Source organism: Littorina saxatilis, linkage group LG2, assembly GCF_037325665.1.
Source record: "Littorina saxatilis isolate snail1 linkage group LG2, US_GU_Lsax_2.0, whole genome shotgun sequence".
NCBI classification, from domain to species: domain Eukaryota; kingdom Metazoa; phylum Mollusca; class Gastropoda; order Littorinimorpha; family Littorinidae; genus Littorina; species Littorina saxatilis.
The window spans coordinates 32130255-32145229 of NC_090246.1; the positions used below are offsets into that span (position 1 = coordinate 32130255).

The window sequence follows — 14975 nt, forward strand, 5'->3', positions numbered from 1 at the left end:
GCAGCGACCGGGATTCGAACTGACGACCTCCCGATTAGGAGGCCGACGTCTTACCACCACGCCACTGTGCCCGCCAATTGACAATCCTAAGAGTCCGGTAATGCCGGCGCTGAAGCAAGAATGCAAGACAGCGCCGGTTAAGGCTAGCATAGCATCGGAGAAGGAAGATTAGTCAGCAATGTTTGCAACGTTTAGCGATCAAATGAGGTGCATGTTTTCGTCAGAATTGCGCTCGGCGAGCGAACATTTGCTCTCTCTTCAGGCAAGAACGGTGGACGATCGCTCTCGGTCGAGGGTTAAGGCAGCGCCGTCAGCCACTGTTACGTCGGCCGACGTTCACGCTGAACAACATTCCGGTGAAGACAGAAAGAGTTTCCCTCACCATGCCTCCACTTCCGGATTCAGCAGCTACACTAAAGGTACTGTGACTGTCCCACAGGGAGATACGCACGGGCGTTCCCTACTTCCGCCCGGCGCCGGGCAGGAAGCCGTGATAAGACAGCATGACTTGCAGGCGTCTGTGCTTAGATCGGAGGACACGCAAGTACCAGTTTGCTATACGGATGCAACATCGGTACAGCGGTCCAAACTTCCGCCACGGGAGCGCGAAATTGTTAAGAGACAGGGGACTTGCTCGCATCACGACTTGCAATCGTCTGGACTGGGTGGCCGAGTGGTAACGCACTTGCGCTCGGAATCGAGAGGTTGCGTGTTCGACCCTGGGTCGGGCCGCTATTTTCTCCCCCCTTTCCTAACCTAGATGGTGGGTTCAAGTGCTAGTCTTTCGGATGAGACGAAAAACCGAGGTCCCTTCGTGTACACTATATTGGGGTGTGCACATTAAAGATCCCACGATTGACAAAATGTCCATCAAATACCTGTGTGACTTGGAATAAAGGCCGCGAAAGGTGAACATTCGCCTAACAGGCTTGAGGTTTGCTGGTCGATGTGAATGCGTGATATATTGTGTAAAAAATTCCATCTCACACGGCATAAAGCGCTTTGAACTTCGGATAAGGCGCTATATAAATAAAGAGAATAATAAAAAATACTCTTAACGGAAGACACACGCATGCCGGTTTGCTTAGCATCCCTAGCACAGCGTTCTTCCCTTCCGCCCAGGGGGCAGGAAGTTGTTGTAAGGCAGGAAACTTGCTCGCATCACGACTTGCAGGGGCCTGTACTTATAACAGGAGAGACGCAAGTGCCGGTTTGCAATGAAAGCATCCCTAGCACAGCTCTCCACATTTCCGCCCAGGGGGCAGGAAGTTCTCTCCAGAGAGGATACGAGTAGGGGACATGTCTCACACGGTACCTCTCTTCCGGATGACACTGCCTATGACTATGACAGTCAATATGGCGGCGAATTTCCGGCAGGCACTTCCGTGCCGGAAGGAGAATCGGAATACGGGGCTTCCCTTTCTGAGGAAGATCCCAATTTCCTGCTACCAGACAAGCTTCCCCATGCAGTAGCTTTGGCAGCACAGGTAGCTTCAAGATACTTTGAGGAAGGAGTGGTGTCAGCAACAAACTTGTCTGCACCACCACCTTCTGCTGTCAGATTTTCGCTCAACACAGGGAGAAAAACAAACTTTTAAGTTTCGTGAATCTCTTTCAGTGGCGCATGAGATGTCTAAGATTTCCAGCTACCAGACAAGCTTCCCCATGCTGTAGCATTGGCAGCACAGGTAGCTTCAAGATACTTTGAGGAAGGAGTGGTTTCAGCAACAAGTTTGTCTGCACCACCACCTTCTGCTGTCAGAGTTTTTTTTCGCTCAACACAGGGAGAAAAACAAACTTTTAAGTTTCGTGAATCTCCCTCAGTGGCGATGAGAGGCTAAGATTCTGGCTAAGAATTCCCGGTCGGGATATGTGCCTTTGGACACAGTGCCTCTGCTTACAGCGCACCAGACATGGGATTCTTCCGTATATTTACGGAATTCCGTAAATTTTTAGGCTCCAGGGATCATTCTTGAGATTCGTGCAAATCCGCTGAGAAAATTTGGGGGTATATGTAGGTATAGACCCAAGTTTTTTGGCCGGTCCGCTGATCGCGACGCTCCATTCCATACTATTCTTGAACGGTTGTTTCCTAAAACGGTCAGACTGTTGCTGGTCGATCCGTATGGGAACGCGCTCTTTGTCTCCTACAGTCACCGTTTCAACGTATAGCTATCGGGGATTCAGTATAAGCATACCGTATGAGAATGATTCGGCGCCATTTTTACATCGCTTCGAGCCACCTGCCGAAATGATGAGGAAGCTAAAGCGAGACGAAACCGTTCTAGCCCGGGAAATTGACCAGCAGAAGTACAAGAAAAATCTCTGGAGATTCGACTGGCTCGATGAAGTTGTATCATTGAGCTGGAAAGACGAGAAAGGCCAGAAGAAACAAGACGTGAAAGTTGGCGATGCTTTTGCTAAAATCAACTTGCCGTGGACTCTGACAAACTATTTTCTACTCATGGAAAACAGTTCTGCTTTAATTCAAGGTGAGGTAAAAAAAAATCAATTTTCTTTCATAATAGTTTCCCTGCTGTTTGAATTGTTGTTATTGCCATTGATATAGAAGCTCTATGATTAAGCTGAAATATACATTTCAGGGCCATTTTTGTGTGTCTAAAACACTAAAAACCTTCAGCTTCTGGGGGCGAAGCCCCCAGACCCCGACCAGGGGCGTTGCCCCTGGACCCTACTGGGGGCCTTCTGCGGCCCCCAGACCTCCACCTTCTTTTTCCTTAATTATCACTTTTTCTGAATCCCATGTCTGCGCACAGTCTGGCACCAGAGGTAGCACAGCCGTGGCTAGCCTCCACACAGACAACCCCTTAAGTCGGGCAAGCTGCTGGCCGGAAGTTCGGGTTGAACCCTATGCCACGCAATCTCTTGGACACTTTTCTCTACCACGAGCTCCACTTCCGGTGACACCGGAGTTAGTGACGCTCAGGGAGGATGGCTACAGTAAGGACAGAGCTGTCCCTTATACAGAGTCCGCCCTTGTGGCACTGGAAGAGACAGGGAGAGGTAACCTAGAGTTAGCGTCTCTTTCGGAAACGCTGCTTAGGTCTCTCTCCCGTTCTATCGTTACGTCCCTGGAACCGTTTGAGTTTAGACGGGACGCGAGCGAAAAGGACGTAACGACGCTGCTCGCTACTTTGGCCAAGTTTCAGCCGAACAAATGCGTTTTTCTGCGCACCTTTTTGCACACGCGGTGCACGCGCGCAGGTTAGCGTTTCTCTTGGGTTCCATGATCCAAGACAAAGCCGCGCTTGAGGCTCTCAAGTTATCCCCTTTCACGGAGGGTGCCTTGTTGGTACAGCCGTCGCTCGACGCGCTCCACAAGCAAACCCGGGACGATCGGGATTTAGCTATAGCCAAGATAGCGTAACACGGCTTTCCTAAGCCTCAGAGCAAGAGCTACGGACCGCCTAAACCTGCCGCCTCTTCGGCGAATAGGGGCAGGTCAGCACACTCCAGCTCTTCTTCACGAGGACGTGGAAGATTCATTCAAGGGTGCGGGACGCAAGCTACACCCCCTATGATGTGTCCCCGAACCACTAGCCCATACAACCACCACGCCTTTGTTGGCAGGCGGCCCGTCACGGGCACTTACACATTGGTTACTTAGGTAATCAGTCAGTGAATAGTGGGTATAGTGCGTTCAGGATTCAGGCTACTCTGGAAGGAGGGGTTGGCTCCCTTAACCAGAGCGCCGCAGCTGTCAAGTTTCCTGTTTAACGGAAGCAAAGACAGCGATACAAGTACTGTTGTCCCCTCTGAATAGTTTTCTGAGACAAATCAAATTCACAATGGAAACACCCGCATCAGTCAGAGACACACTCAGACCAGAGACTGGGTGATGTCAATCTAGGACTCTATGTCAGACAGCTTACGGCTAGCTTCAGATGTATAAGCCTCTTTGTTGGATAAACGGCTTCACAGTCGCATGTCAGCGACTATTGCCGGACAACTTGAAGCACTGTCAAACCTTCCAAGTTTTCACATTAAGTGTTACGAACAGAACTAAGGTCACCATCATGTGGCTGCCCTTATGTTCGTCACTAAAATGAAAAAAATAAAGCTTTTCGCATTTGGGGATCTTTTTCCCAGACGCAAAAGATAGGAATGCGGTGTTTGGCAATTAACGTTAAAACACACACCTTCTGGTTCAGTGTTTCAACTTCAGCTTTACGCCCCTCAGGGCCTTTTTTACCGCGAGTTAACAAACTACACTCTTTTTGTAGTCTTCCCAGCGGCTGCCTCGGGATTTTGCACAATTTGGCTTTGCGCCAGGAGTCTTCTCCTACTTCGCAAATAGTACTCTTTGCCTCTAGATTAAGCCAACAAACGCTGAATCACGAAACTTCAGTTTCAGAGATGCAGCTTCGGATACATACTCAGATCCCTCTGCATGGTTTCTAACGACATTTTAATCTGAGTCACTTCCGCACATAGGCAGAAGAAGATTGAGCTTACCTTTACCCTCGGGGATATCGAACTTCAGGTTACCAGCACTTGAAGTACCAGTTAATGGAACCTTGTCTATACAGTGACCTCTTCTAACAGAGTCCACTTATTTTCCAAAACCAGTTCTCTTTCCTTGAAGATATTTTCCCAAGGTTTCAGAACTAGCAACATGACATTGTAATGCCTCTAGCCATACAGTCATCGGCAATTAAAACTCGTAAGATGCTCACTCACCCCTCCCTTGGGACGGGATTTGATAGGAGCATGGTCTGAGAGTGGATCAGGTTACCGATACCCAGTCGTGTCTTCCCCGATTGCGGGCCGGAATTAGCACAATACTAACAGGCAATCAGGTTTTCAATACTCCTGACTTTTCATCCCTGCTTTGCAAACAGGGAAAGTATACCAGCTTCTTGCAGCCGTGGCATAGACTTCCGTTCACAGCCAAAGGCAGCAACACGGTCTTTTCCGACCACCGAGGTTAACAACTATTGAGCCCGGTTTCTACCGGGATGGGTGACCGTTTGGAACACGGGCCCGGCAGGCTGGAGTTTCTATGCTCCACAGATTTTGAGCCGCTACAGTCCGCTCTTCTTCATAAATCTGACGTGTGAAATGCTCTCCACTTTGCTTCTACAGCAGTCCCTCTCATGAACGGACACCCTTGGGCCATAGCAAAACTGTCCGTACATTGCAGGTGTCCGGTCACGGGAGGGGTGACCACACCACCCCCTCCCCCATACACTCACACAGAGACACACAAACAACAGGATTGAGTCTATGCTAATCACTTCTTGTGGCTACTAAACAATAACAATAAACTCCTAATACTTCTTTAAACGTTCTGTAAAAATGATTTGTATGAAAAGTGTTGAAAAGAAGAGATAAATAAATCCTCAAGGTAGTGAACACACTCACCATGCACTGACATACGAAAGCAGCCACACAAACACAGCACAGAGGAGCGTGTGCAGATGCTTTGCAAGAATAAGCTTGAAAACCAGTTTGAATAAATAGCAGCAGATAGAGCTGCATGTCATAATCATGTAATTTATTTTTTTCTTGTCTGGCTTTATTGACTGCATGCCGATCATGTGGCATGGCAGTGACTTTTCACTCTTCAGTCGGAAATACACTGTACATAACACAGCTCCCACTCTCCCTCACTAATGCCTACCCCAAGCCGTGACAACTGATGCTTGGAAATTGTGTGGAAGAGTACACCTCTCTATTTCTCTCCAATGCTCTTCCTGCTGACATGCAGTGACACCGGACACCCACAGAGATTAGCCAGCCACCCCTCCACCCCCCCCCCCCCTACCTCTCTCTCACTCCCTCCAGCCATGTACTGTTGGGGACTGTGGACAGAGAGGCCAGCTGCACTGTTCACTCAGAGGAAAACCAGTTGACTGTGTCGTAACTTTTGACAAAGCAAGACAACTGAAGGGTTCATAGATTAGGCAACCGACTCACTGGTCAAGGCTGAGGGGAAACAAGAGTATCTTGTCAATGAAAGAGGTTACACACAGACACACGAAGCTGAGAACTGTGGCCGGTTTTTCACTCTCTTTCGCTCAGGACCTTTATCGACTGTGGTTTCTGTTGTTTACGTCCAACAGACAAGAATAAAGAGCTCAGTGCAGTTTCATGTTGGCATCTTCGCATGTACTCCACTCCTGACCAAAACTACCCCCCCTCCTGATGGGTACACGGGCACTCAAGTTATCAGTGACTGTCATCACGCCATTGCGGCTGTAATCTTTGTACCAAGAGCCGGACTGCTCTGTTATCGATTTTGTTGTGGTGAAAATTTGACGATGGTCTGTCCGTACATTGGAGGTCATATGACCTGCTGTTGGGACCGAAAATGAGTGTCCGCGTCCACGTTTTGCAGGTGTCCGTTTAAGGGGGGGAAAATATAGAAGGAAAACACTCCGTGCCGAGCAAATGTGTCCGTACATGTCAGATGTCCGCTCACGCCGGGGGCCGTACATTGCAGGGACTGCTGTAGCTACGGCACACAGAGGTAGCGAGATTCACGCACTCGCTGGCTTACCGGGAGACGTATTATTCAATAGAGACGCTCTATCTCACCCCGTTTACGGCCAGACTTCTTAGCCAAGAATCAGAAGTCAGGATAACCATCTCCGATGGTCTAAGTTATTCCTCTTTATAGGATTCTCGCCACAAGCGACCCAGTCTTATGAATCTGACCAGTTAGATCACTATGCTCCTTCCTGTCTCATACAAGGAGTTAAGATCACAAACAAAAGCTACTTTTATCGTCTTTGTACACAAAGAGAGATAAGGACATAGCTTAAGTTGGTGCTAAATCAGGAAGATTATCTGAAGTCCTCGACTCCGCCTATTGGCGATCGGAGGATGTTTTTATCAACTATTACCTGCGCGACGTTTCCAGTGCGCGGCAGGACGGTACCAAGGCGCTACCAGCTATGGTAGCAGCAGGGCAATTGTTGCCTAGCTCATAGGTGAGCACCCCACCACCTTAATTAGCAATCTGCTTTATGTGAATTGGGATAAGATATGTAATTTAATCGAAAATTTTAATAATAAATTTTCATTTGATTAATATACTTACCCAATTCACATAGGAAAGTCCCTCCCGCCTACCCCGCTTTAGATCCCTAAAAATGAGAGGGCGCTTTGAGCGAATGAATACAGGATGGCGGCGAGAACACGCGTGCGCAATGCATGCTGGGAGGTAGCCTTGACCTGGCGTCATGTGACCGTCAAGGTTGTTCTATTTTTAGGGTTACTTCCTCCCTTACCAGGGTTGAGCGTAGTTTCAGCATTCCAGCACTAAACTGAAGTAAATTGCTTTATGTGAATTGGGTAAGTATATTAATCAAATGAAAATTTATTATTAACATTTTGGATTAGTTCACAATGAAAAATGAGACATACCTTAGAGTAAGGTCAGTATTGCTAAAAGAGATGAGTGATATCATGTTGGAGTGTCAAACAATAGACGTTTTCCGAAAATAACTCTGTCAGGATTTACAAGCGGAAGACGGTTACGTCCGGCTAAATCATCGGACAACCGGAAACACATGGAAACACATGGTTAACCACCATTGCAGCTAATAACTGGCTCTGATGTGTTTATTATGCAGTGTCAACTCGATGTGACCCAATGTCTTTGGAAAATATACACATTGCAGTTAACGATTTGCTGCGGCAATGCTGGATCGCTTGCCCCATGTGTTAGCCGACAACGCCAGTGTTTTTCCTGACTAATGAGGTCACGTGAGTTTTGCTTGAGGTCGAGGTCATGGCAGCGGTGTGAAAATGACACGCGTGGTTAATGATCGCTGGAGTCAATCAAGTGAATCGTGGATCCAATATGCAGATTTTTAGAAAGAAAGGCATTATATTGATTTGACACTGCATAACATACACATCGAAGTTAGTTATTGGCAACAATTGTATCAACCATGTGTTTCCGGTTTGTCTGCAGTTAGCAGGTCGCAGGGTTCGTACAGAGTCCTTGAACCCTGGAAAACTCCTTGAAAATTGGAAAACCTTTTCCAGGCCTTGAAAAGTGCTTGAAAATAGAGTTTTGTTAAATAGTCATTGAAAAGTACTTGATTTTTCCAAATTGTTGCCTATACATTTCGTCAGCAGCTTGTCTTATTTAAAAAAAAATGCAACCCCCTTTTTTTTCGTCAAATACAGTACACACATTTTGGGAGAATAAAAGATCGAGTGAAAACGAAAGCAGACGAACTAACTATTACTAGTCACCCGTAGTTGCTTCCCTTCCCGGAAGTTGGCAAGGGAAACAACTACGGAATGACTAATAGTTTGCAGACTTGAAAAACTGAAGGTAAGCTTGGTGCTTTGCATTAATTTGGGGAAAATCATGTCCTTGAAAAGCATTTTTTGGTCCTGGAAATGTCCTTGAAAACTCATTGAATTGTATCAGCTCTGCCCTGCAGGAACCCTGAGGTCGCAACTCTTCCACCACGGACAGTTGTTTTCGAAAATCGTCTATTGTGGATAGTTGTTTTTGTTCCTTTCTTTTTGTTAAAAGTTGTCTGATTTTTGTTTTGTTCAGTGGCTTTACTGCTGTTACTGACTGTTGCTATCTTTCTCTCTTAATTTGTGTCTTTATTTTTTTCTTCAGTTGTAATTTGTTTTTGGTACATGCAGTTTTGTAATCTGCATATGTGATTGTGAGTTTATGTGTGAGAGAGTTTGTGTGTGTGTGTCTGTGGGTGTGCGTGTTTGTGCGTGCATGCATGCGTTCTTGCGTGTGCTCGCTACTGGAAGGCAGGGGAGGAGAGGAGATGAGTTTTTTCATATTGCAGTCAATTTTCTGTACTTTTGGTTTAACAGGCCACAGAGGTTACAGATGATGGGACTCTCACCAGCGCGACAGCAACGCAGACATTCAGGGTCAACATTCAGGATAGAAACGACAATCCTCCAACATTCACAGAAAGCACCTACACTGTCACTGTGAAAGAGATGAATCGAGTGAACGCTTCTGTTCAGATTCCCAACCTTCGCATTGAAGTCAATGACCCTGATGAGGTTAGAGGCTGACAGTGACTGTGCTAGCTATTTTCCCAAACAGTAAAGTGGAATGCCCCTATTAACATCTCCACAAATTTGAGAAAATCAGGTCTTAAAAAAAGGAAGGAGCCTTTAAGCATTATTATGTGCATCGATATACGCTTAACTAGTCTTTGTTGCCGGTGAGGGTCATTTGCAAGTAAAGACCGAGTGTCTGCAAAATACAGAGATGTTAATTCATTCGAAGCGATGACATCTTTCACATATGACATGAATTTATGGAAGAATTCTTCCGGGATGCGTCAGTCAATTCCAAACACTGCTTTTGGGATGGGAGGGAAAGAAAACTGACTTTCTTGAAGTTACTTGCCCGACTGATGAGTTGAATTTGTTCGATTTGGCCATCCCTGTGATGACATCAAGTTATGATGTCATAGTGTTAGAAATGAGGTCACTCAAGTGTCTGACTACACATATTTGTCTTGACAAGCTCTGTACCAAGTACTGCAACGTGGCCAAGAAAAGGCATTATTGCGGTTTCATTAAAACAAATTTAAAAAAGTTCTCTTTCTTTTTTTCAAAATGTGGAGGTATTGTTGAGTATAGTAATGGTAGTGAGAAGGGGGATGGGCATGGAGCATGTTTGTACAGGTGGGATATTCTTAGGATTGGATACCTAAATGGATTGATACAGGTCCCATTAGGCCCAAGTTTGGGTCAATTAGTAGGAAGTGAGCGTTCTCTTGAACATTATTTGATGAAGCTAGTACAACGAAAGCTATTTTTTGATTCACATACAGTGGAACACCCCCCCCCCCCCCCCTTTACGACCTCAAAGAAGATAATATCAGGTTTTAAAAAGGAGGTAATTTACAGAGGTTATAAATCTGAGAAAAGAGAGTCTGCAATCAAGGGTCTTAAAAGGGGGGCTCCACTGTAATTCATTACAATTTACAAATGACGAGTCGTATAAGCATTTGCTTTTCTTGTTGTCTTTGGTATTCATGCAAGTACATGCTTGTTGTTTTCAGCCCACAAATGCTCGGTACAAAATGGAAATAGTCTCGCAGTCACAGTCTGGTGCATTCGGTTTCACACCAAACAGCCTGGTGTCAGGCGAGCAAAATTTCTACCTGACAGTTAACAACTTTCAATACATGGACTATGAAACTCCCAGTTATCATACACAGAATGTTCAGGTGAGAACACTGTTGTTTTTGTAAGTATCTGAGGTACTTGGGGGATTTCTTCAAATGCATTTACAGTGTCTGTGTGTGTCGGACTGTGTGACTGTGTGTCTGTTCACATGTCCTACTGTGTGCCGATGTGATTGTGAGTGTGAGTCTTATAATTATATGTTTATTGCATGTTTGTTCACTATCAGTTAATGTATTATTTTTGAGTCACTTGAGAAAAAGTGACTCTATGTAATCGGTCAGTGTTAGTCTGTCCGGCCGGCCGGCCGTCCGTAGACACCACCTTAACGTTGGACTTTTCTCGGAAACTATCAAAGCGATCGGGCTCATATTTTGTTTAGTCGTGACCTCCAATGACCTCTACACTTTAACGATGGTTTCGTTGACCTTTGACCTTTTTCAAGGTCATAGGTCAGCGTCAAAGGAAAAATTAGACATTTTATATCTTTGACAAAGTTCATCGGATGTGATTGAAACTTTGTAGGATTATTCTTTACATCAAAGTATTTACATCTGTAGCCTTTTACGAACGTTATCAGAAAAACAAGGGAGATAACTAGCCTTTTCTGTTCGGCAACACACAACTTAACGTTGGGCTTTTCTCGGAAACTATAAAAGTGACCGGGCTCAAATTTTATGTGAACGTGACTCATTGTGTTGTGAATAGCAATTTCTTCCTGTCCATCTGATGCCTCATATAATATTCAGAACTGCGAAAGTGACTCGATCGAGCGTTTGCTCTTCTTGTTATTGTCTAGAAGACAGCAGCGGTTGAGGTAGATGTTTTTTTTTAGCAGTCCTTTATTTGAAAAGAGTACTTAAAAGTGGGTACTTGAAGGAGAGACATTTGAATTTATGTGTCAAATAAATTCATGAATGGCCTCTTAAACTTGATATAATAAGCTTTGGTGGCAGTTCATTTATGCTCAGCATAGTTTTATGCTGGTAAGTGTATAGCTGAACCTGATTTGTCCCTTTAGCTGGATAAAGCCTCTCTTTAACCGCTGAACGCTGAAGAAGAAGATGAATGAAGGTGGATAAAAGTGTTAAGCTGATTTGCATCAAGATAGTGATCATTATGTGGATTACGTCATTCTAGTTTTCAGTGTCATTGATGAAGTTTTGAGCCAGTTGAGCTGCAATGTTATTATTGTTTTCTTTCCACCAGCTGAGAGCAGTTGAGTACCTGCAGAATGGCACGAGAGGTACTAAAACCAGCACTGCCATGGTTATAGTGACTCTGGAAGACGTAAATGACAACTTCCCCCAGTTTAGTCCCCCAGACTATGAGACATCTGTCAGCGAGAATGCTCCGAATTTCACCAGTATTGCCCGAGTCTCGGTGAGTTTGAGACAACAAAAATCTTTGGACACAACAGTTCATAAGTGCTGAGAAACTGTACGAAAAAGTGTTTGTGGCCAAGAGGTGTCTTTTATAAACAGTGGTACTTGTTATAGAGAAGCGTCATTTTTTGGTCATCTTCCTTGAAGCTTTCCGTCGTTAAACTAAAATACATCTTGACGAAAGAAAAAGAGTACTATGTAATGATTTAGCATGTCAACAGTTTTGTCACTTAGGAAGACAAGAGTCTGTGAAATTATGGTGCAATGTATAAAAATTATATCCGATATTAGGTTGGTAACCATAAATGTATTTACGTCACAACAATGTTAAAAGAGATATGACGAAATATAACACTTTTCAAAAATACATAAACAAAGAAAAAAGCAAACGATCTAAAGAATTGAAGGTTTCTTCAAGTATATCTATTCAAACATCATTCTTGTCATCAGAAGCAGTGTGTCAGGCCGTTTAAGGTATGCAAGATTTCTTTAATTTCAGGCTGTGGATGCAGATACAGGGTTGAATGGAGCTATTGTGTACAGACTGGAAGACCGAGCAAGATCCTTGTAAGTACATGTGGGAAATCTACACTACCAAATCTACATAACAATTATGTGTTGTCAGGTGGAATCCCCCCATTTTAAGATCCCCCTAAAGTGAGAACATGTGGCCGGTCTTAAAAAAGAGAGATAACCTTGAAATGAAAGTGAATTTACAGACATTATAAGTATAACAGAAAATGTGGAACTAGCTAGGGTCTTATATGAGGGGTGGTCTTAAATGAAAGTGAATTTACAGACATTATAACAGACAATGTGGAACTAGGTAGGGTCTTATACGAGGGGTGGTCTTAATACAGGGGGATGGGGAGGAGGGGGTGTCCCCCAGCAACCCTAACCCACGTGTTGGTTTGCTCTTCGTGCTACGTCCCATGTTTAGGGGGTCAACTGACCTCTGTCGTTGTTATTTTCTCCCAATCTGAAGCCTGCCACTGTATGTGCAGGTAACCACTTGTATGCTTGGTACTCTTAAATGTGCAATTGATATGTGCAACCAATGTGTCATTTTTGTTGCAGAGTCATTTGAAGCACCCCTTATGCTTCTTTTGTCCTGTGTTTTTTGCCAGGTTTTACATCAATCCTACATCAGGCGTGATCCATTTGATGGGAAGACTTGATTATGAACAACAGACAGAATACTCCTTCCTGGCTTTGGCCCTGGATAGAGGCGGAAACGACTCGACACAGGCATCCAAGTCTTCTCAGGCGTTGGTGCGAGTTCGTGTCATCGACTACAATGACGTTGGACCTGAATTTACTCTGCCTACGTACAATGCCCGGGTCACTGAAAACAGTTTGCAGTTTGAGAGTACTGTCAGAGTAACTGTAAGTGGAAATATGCACTCAGTACATTGATTTTGTTTTTCTTGTAACTTATGTCTGTTTGTCTCTCTTTGATTTAATTGCTGTACTGTACATTGTGCGCCAAAGTTACAAGTAGAAGAAGGGATTGGAAGGTATAGCAGCCGGTTTTTTTTGTTTTTTTGCAGGGCATTCATGTGCACACACACACACACACACACACACACACACACACACACACACACACACACACACACACACACACACACACACTTACTTACTTCACAGTACACACACCACACACACATACACACACACACGCGCACGCATGCACACACGCACACACATGCGCACACACACACACACACACACACATACACACACATACACACACATATACACACACACACAGATACATTTCAACTACATTGTATTCTTTTGTTTCAGGCAACTGATCCATCAGACACTAACATCACCTACAGGATTGTCAGCGGAAATACCAATACCAATTCCTTCGTGTTGGATAGAGTCACAGGAGTGTTGACGCTGAGAGAAGGTTTGAACTACGAAAACACCCCAGAGCAAAAGGGAATGTAAGTTTGTCATGTAGTAAGGTGTCACCTGAAATGGGAGCTGCCACTCCCGGTACCAGTCAAAAATATCCCCACATTCAGGGCTCCCCTCAGATGCTTCGCCTACAGGGTCCCGGGACCCCCAGTTATAATATTTGGGAGGTCCTTGGACCCCTTGTCGGAACTTTAGAGTGTCCCAAATCTAGGAGGACTTTTGAATGTTCTGTGAGACTTTCATGAAAGCGTTATTTGCTATATTGATTAAATTAACTCCATAAATTCACGTCAGGCAAAACATTTTCTCATCTTCAAAATGCAACTACAGTGGAGTCCGGGTACAACGAATCTCGAGGGACTTTTTTCCTCGAGTGTATTTTGTATCAAAATACGAAAAAAAGCAAAGAGACCGCCTGAGTACCAGTCAAACAACTTGTGATAATGCATGTTTCAGCTACTAGGTACTACCCTGGCCATGTTTCCTCTCAAGACATCAAAGAGACCGCCCCATAGGTTAAACTCGGTCACTGACCCCGGTGCAGGAAGTGTTTCCTCTCTCAGATATGACAGGGGAACCACCTCTCATAGCTAAAACTGGGTCATTGACCCCTGGGAAGAAGGTCAGTGTCTATAAACAAGGCATCACAATGGACCTGCCTTTGATCTCGCCCCACACACAGTGCACACATATTTCCACTCTGTATTCTTCCTTTGATGTGCGGCTTATTTTCATTCTTCGACCGTTTGTTACCGGTATACTTTTACTTGTGTTTGTGTATTTTTGTCTTTGGAGACAATTATTGACATCAGTTCGTTGTAGCCTTGTGACTTTTAGAGACAAAACGGCTCTGGGGCGATGAAAACGTGTTTGTTATAAGAGGGGTTCGTTATGCAAATGAGTTCAAAAGGTTCGTTGTAGCCGGAAAGTAACAAGTAAGAAATAGAAGGCTGTCTGCCGGGAAATCAATGGCAGTTCGTTAAAAGCGTGATTTCGTTATACCCAGGTTCGTTATAGCTGGACTCCACTGTAAGTATACATTCTTGTTCATTCTGTATGGAAACTAGAAGGCGATTACATATAAGTTCTTACCTTGCGCATGTTATCATTAAGTTATTGCATCCCGGGACCTGCTGTTTTTAAGTTCAGTGCATAGCAGGACCTCCTCCAAGAATTTCTAGTACGTTTTTTTCTCTCCGGTTTATAGTGTGTATAGGATGCAGGGACATGCAGTTTGGGGAGCCCTGACTTTGGAACTGTCTTCTCACGGCATAGATAGAGAGGCACCCCCCTTTTAAGACCTTCACAAATCTGGTCTTAAAAAGAGGGAGTCTTAAAACTGGTGGTAAATTTACAGAGGTTATGAACAGAACAGCTAAGTTTTAACTGCGTCTTAAAAGGGAAGGCGACTTAAATTGGTGGGTCTGAAATTAGTTAAAACGGGGGATTCCACTGTAAATTAACAGGAAATGTACATTTGTCACTTAGTAAAATGTCATC

The 14975-nt window shown here is 44.6% G+C and overlaps 1 protein-coding gene across 1 annotated transcript in view; it reads left to right on the top strand.

Moving 5' to 3' along the window:
- The window catches only part of LOC138958778 (cadherin-87A-like), a 100216-nt gene that overhangs the window by 34409 nt on the left and 50832 nt on the right, over window positions 1–14975 (top strand). The window contains exons 13-18 of the mRNA XM_070330070.1: window positions 8827–9024; window positions 10038–10205; window positions 11371–11544; window positions 12046–12113; window positions 12674–12932; window positions 13356–13501. Of these exons, the coding sequence (XP_070186171.1) occupies window positions 8827–9024; window positions 10038–10205; window positions 11371–11544; window positions 12046–12113; window positions 12674–12932; window positions 13356–13501 (1013 nt within the window). The remainder of the gene's footprint in view (window positions 1–8826; window positions 9025–10037; window positions 10206–11370; window positions 11545–12045; window positions 12114–12673; window positions 12933–13355; window positions 13502–14975) is intronic.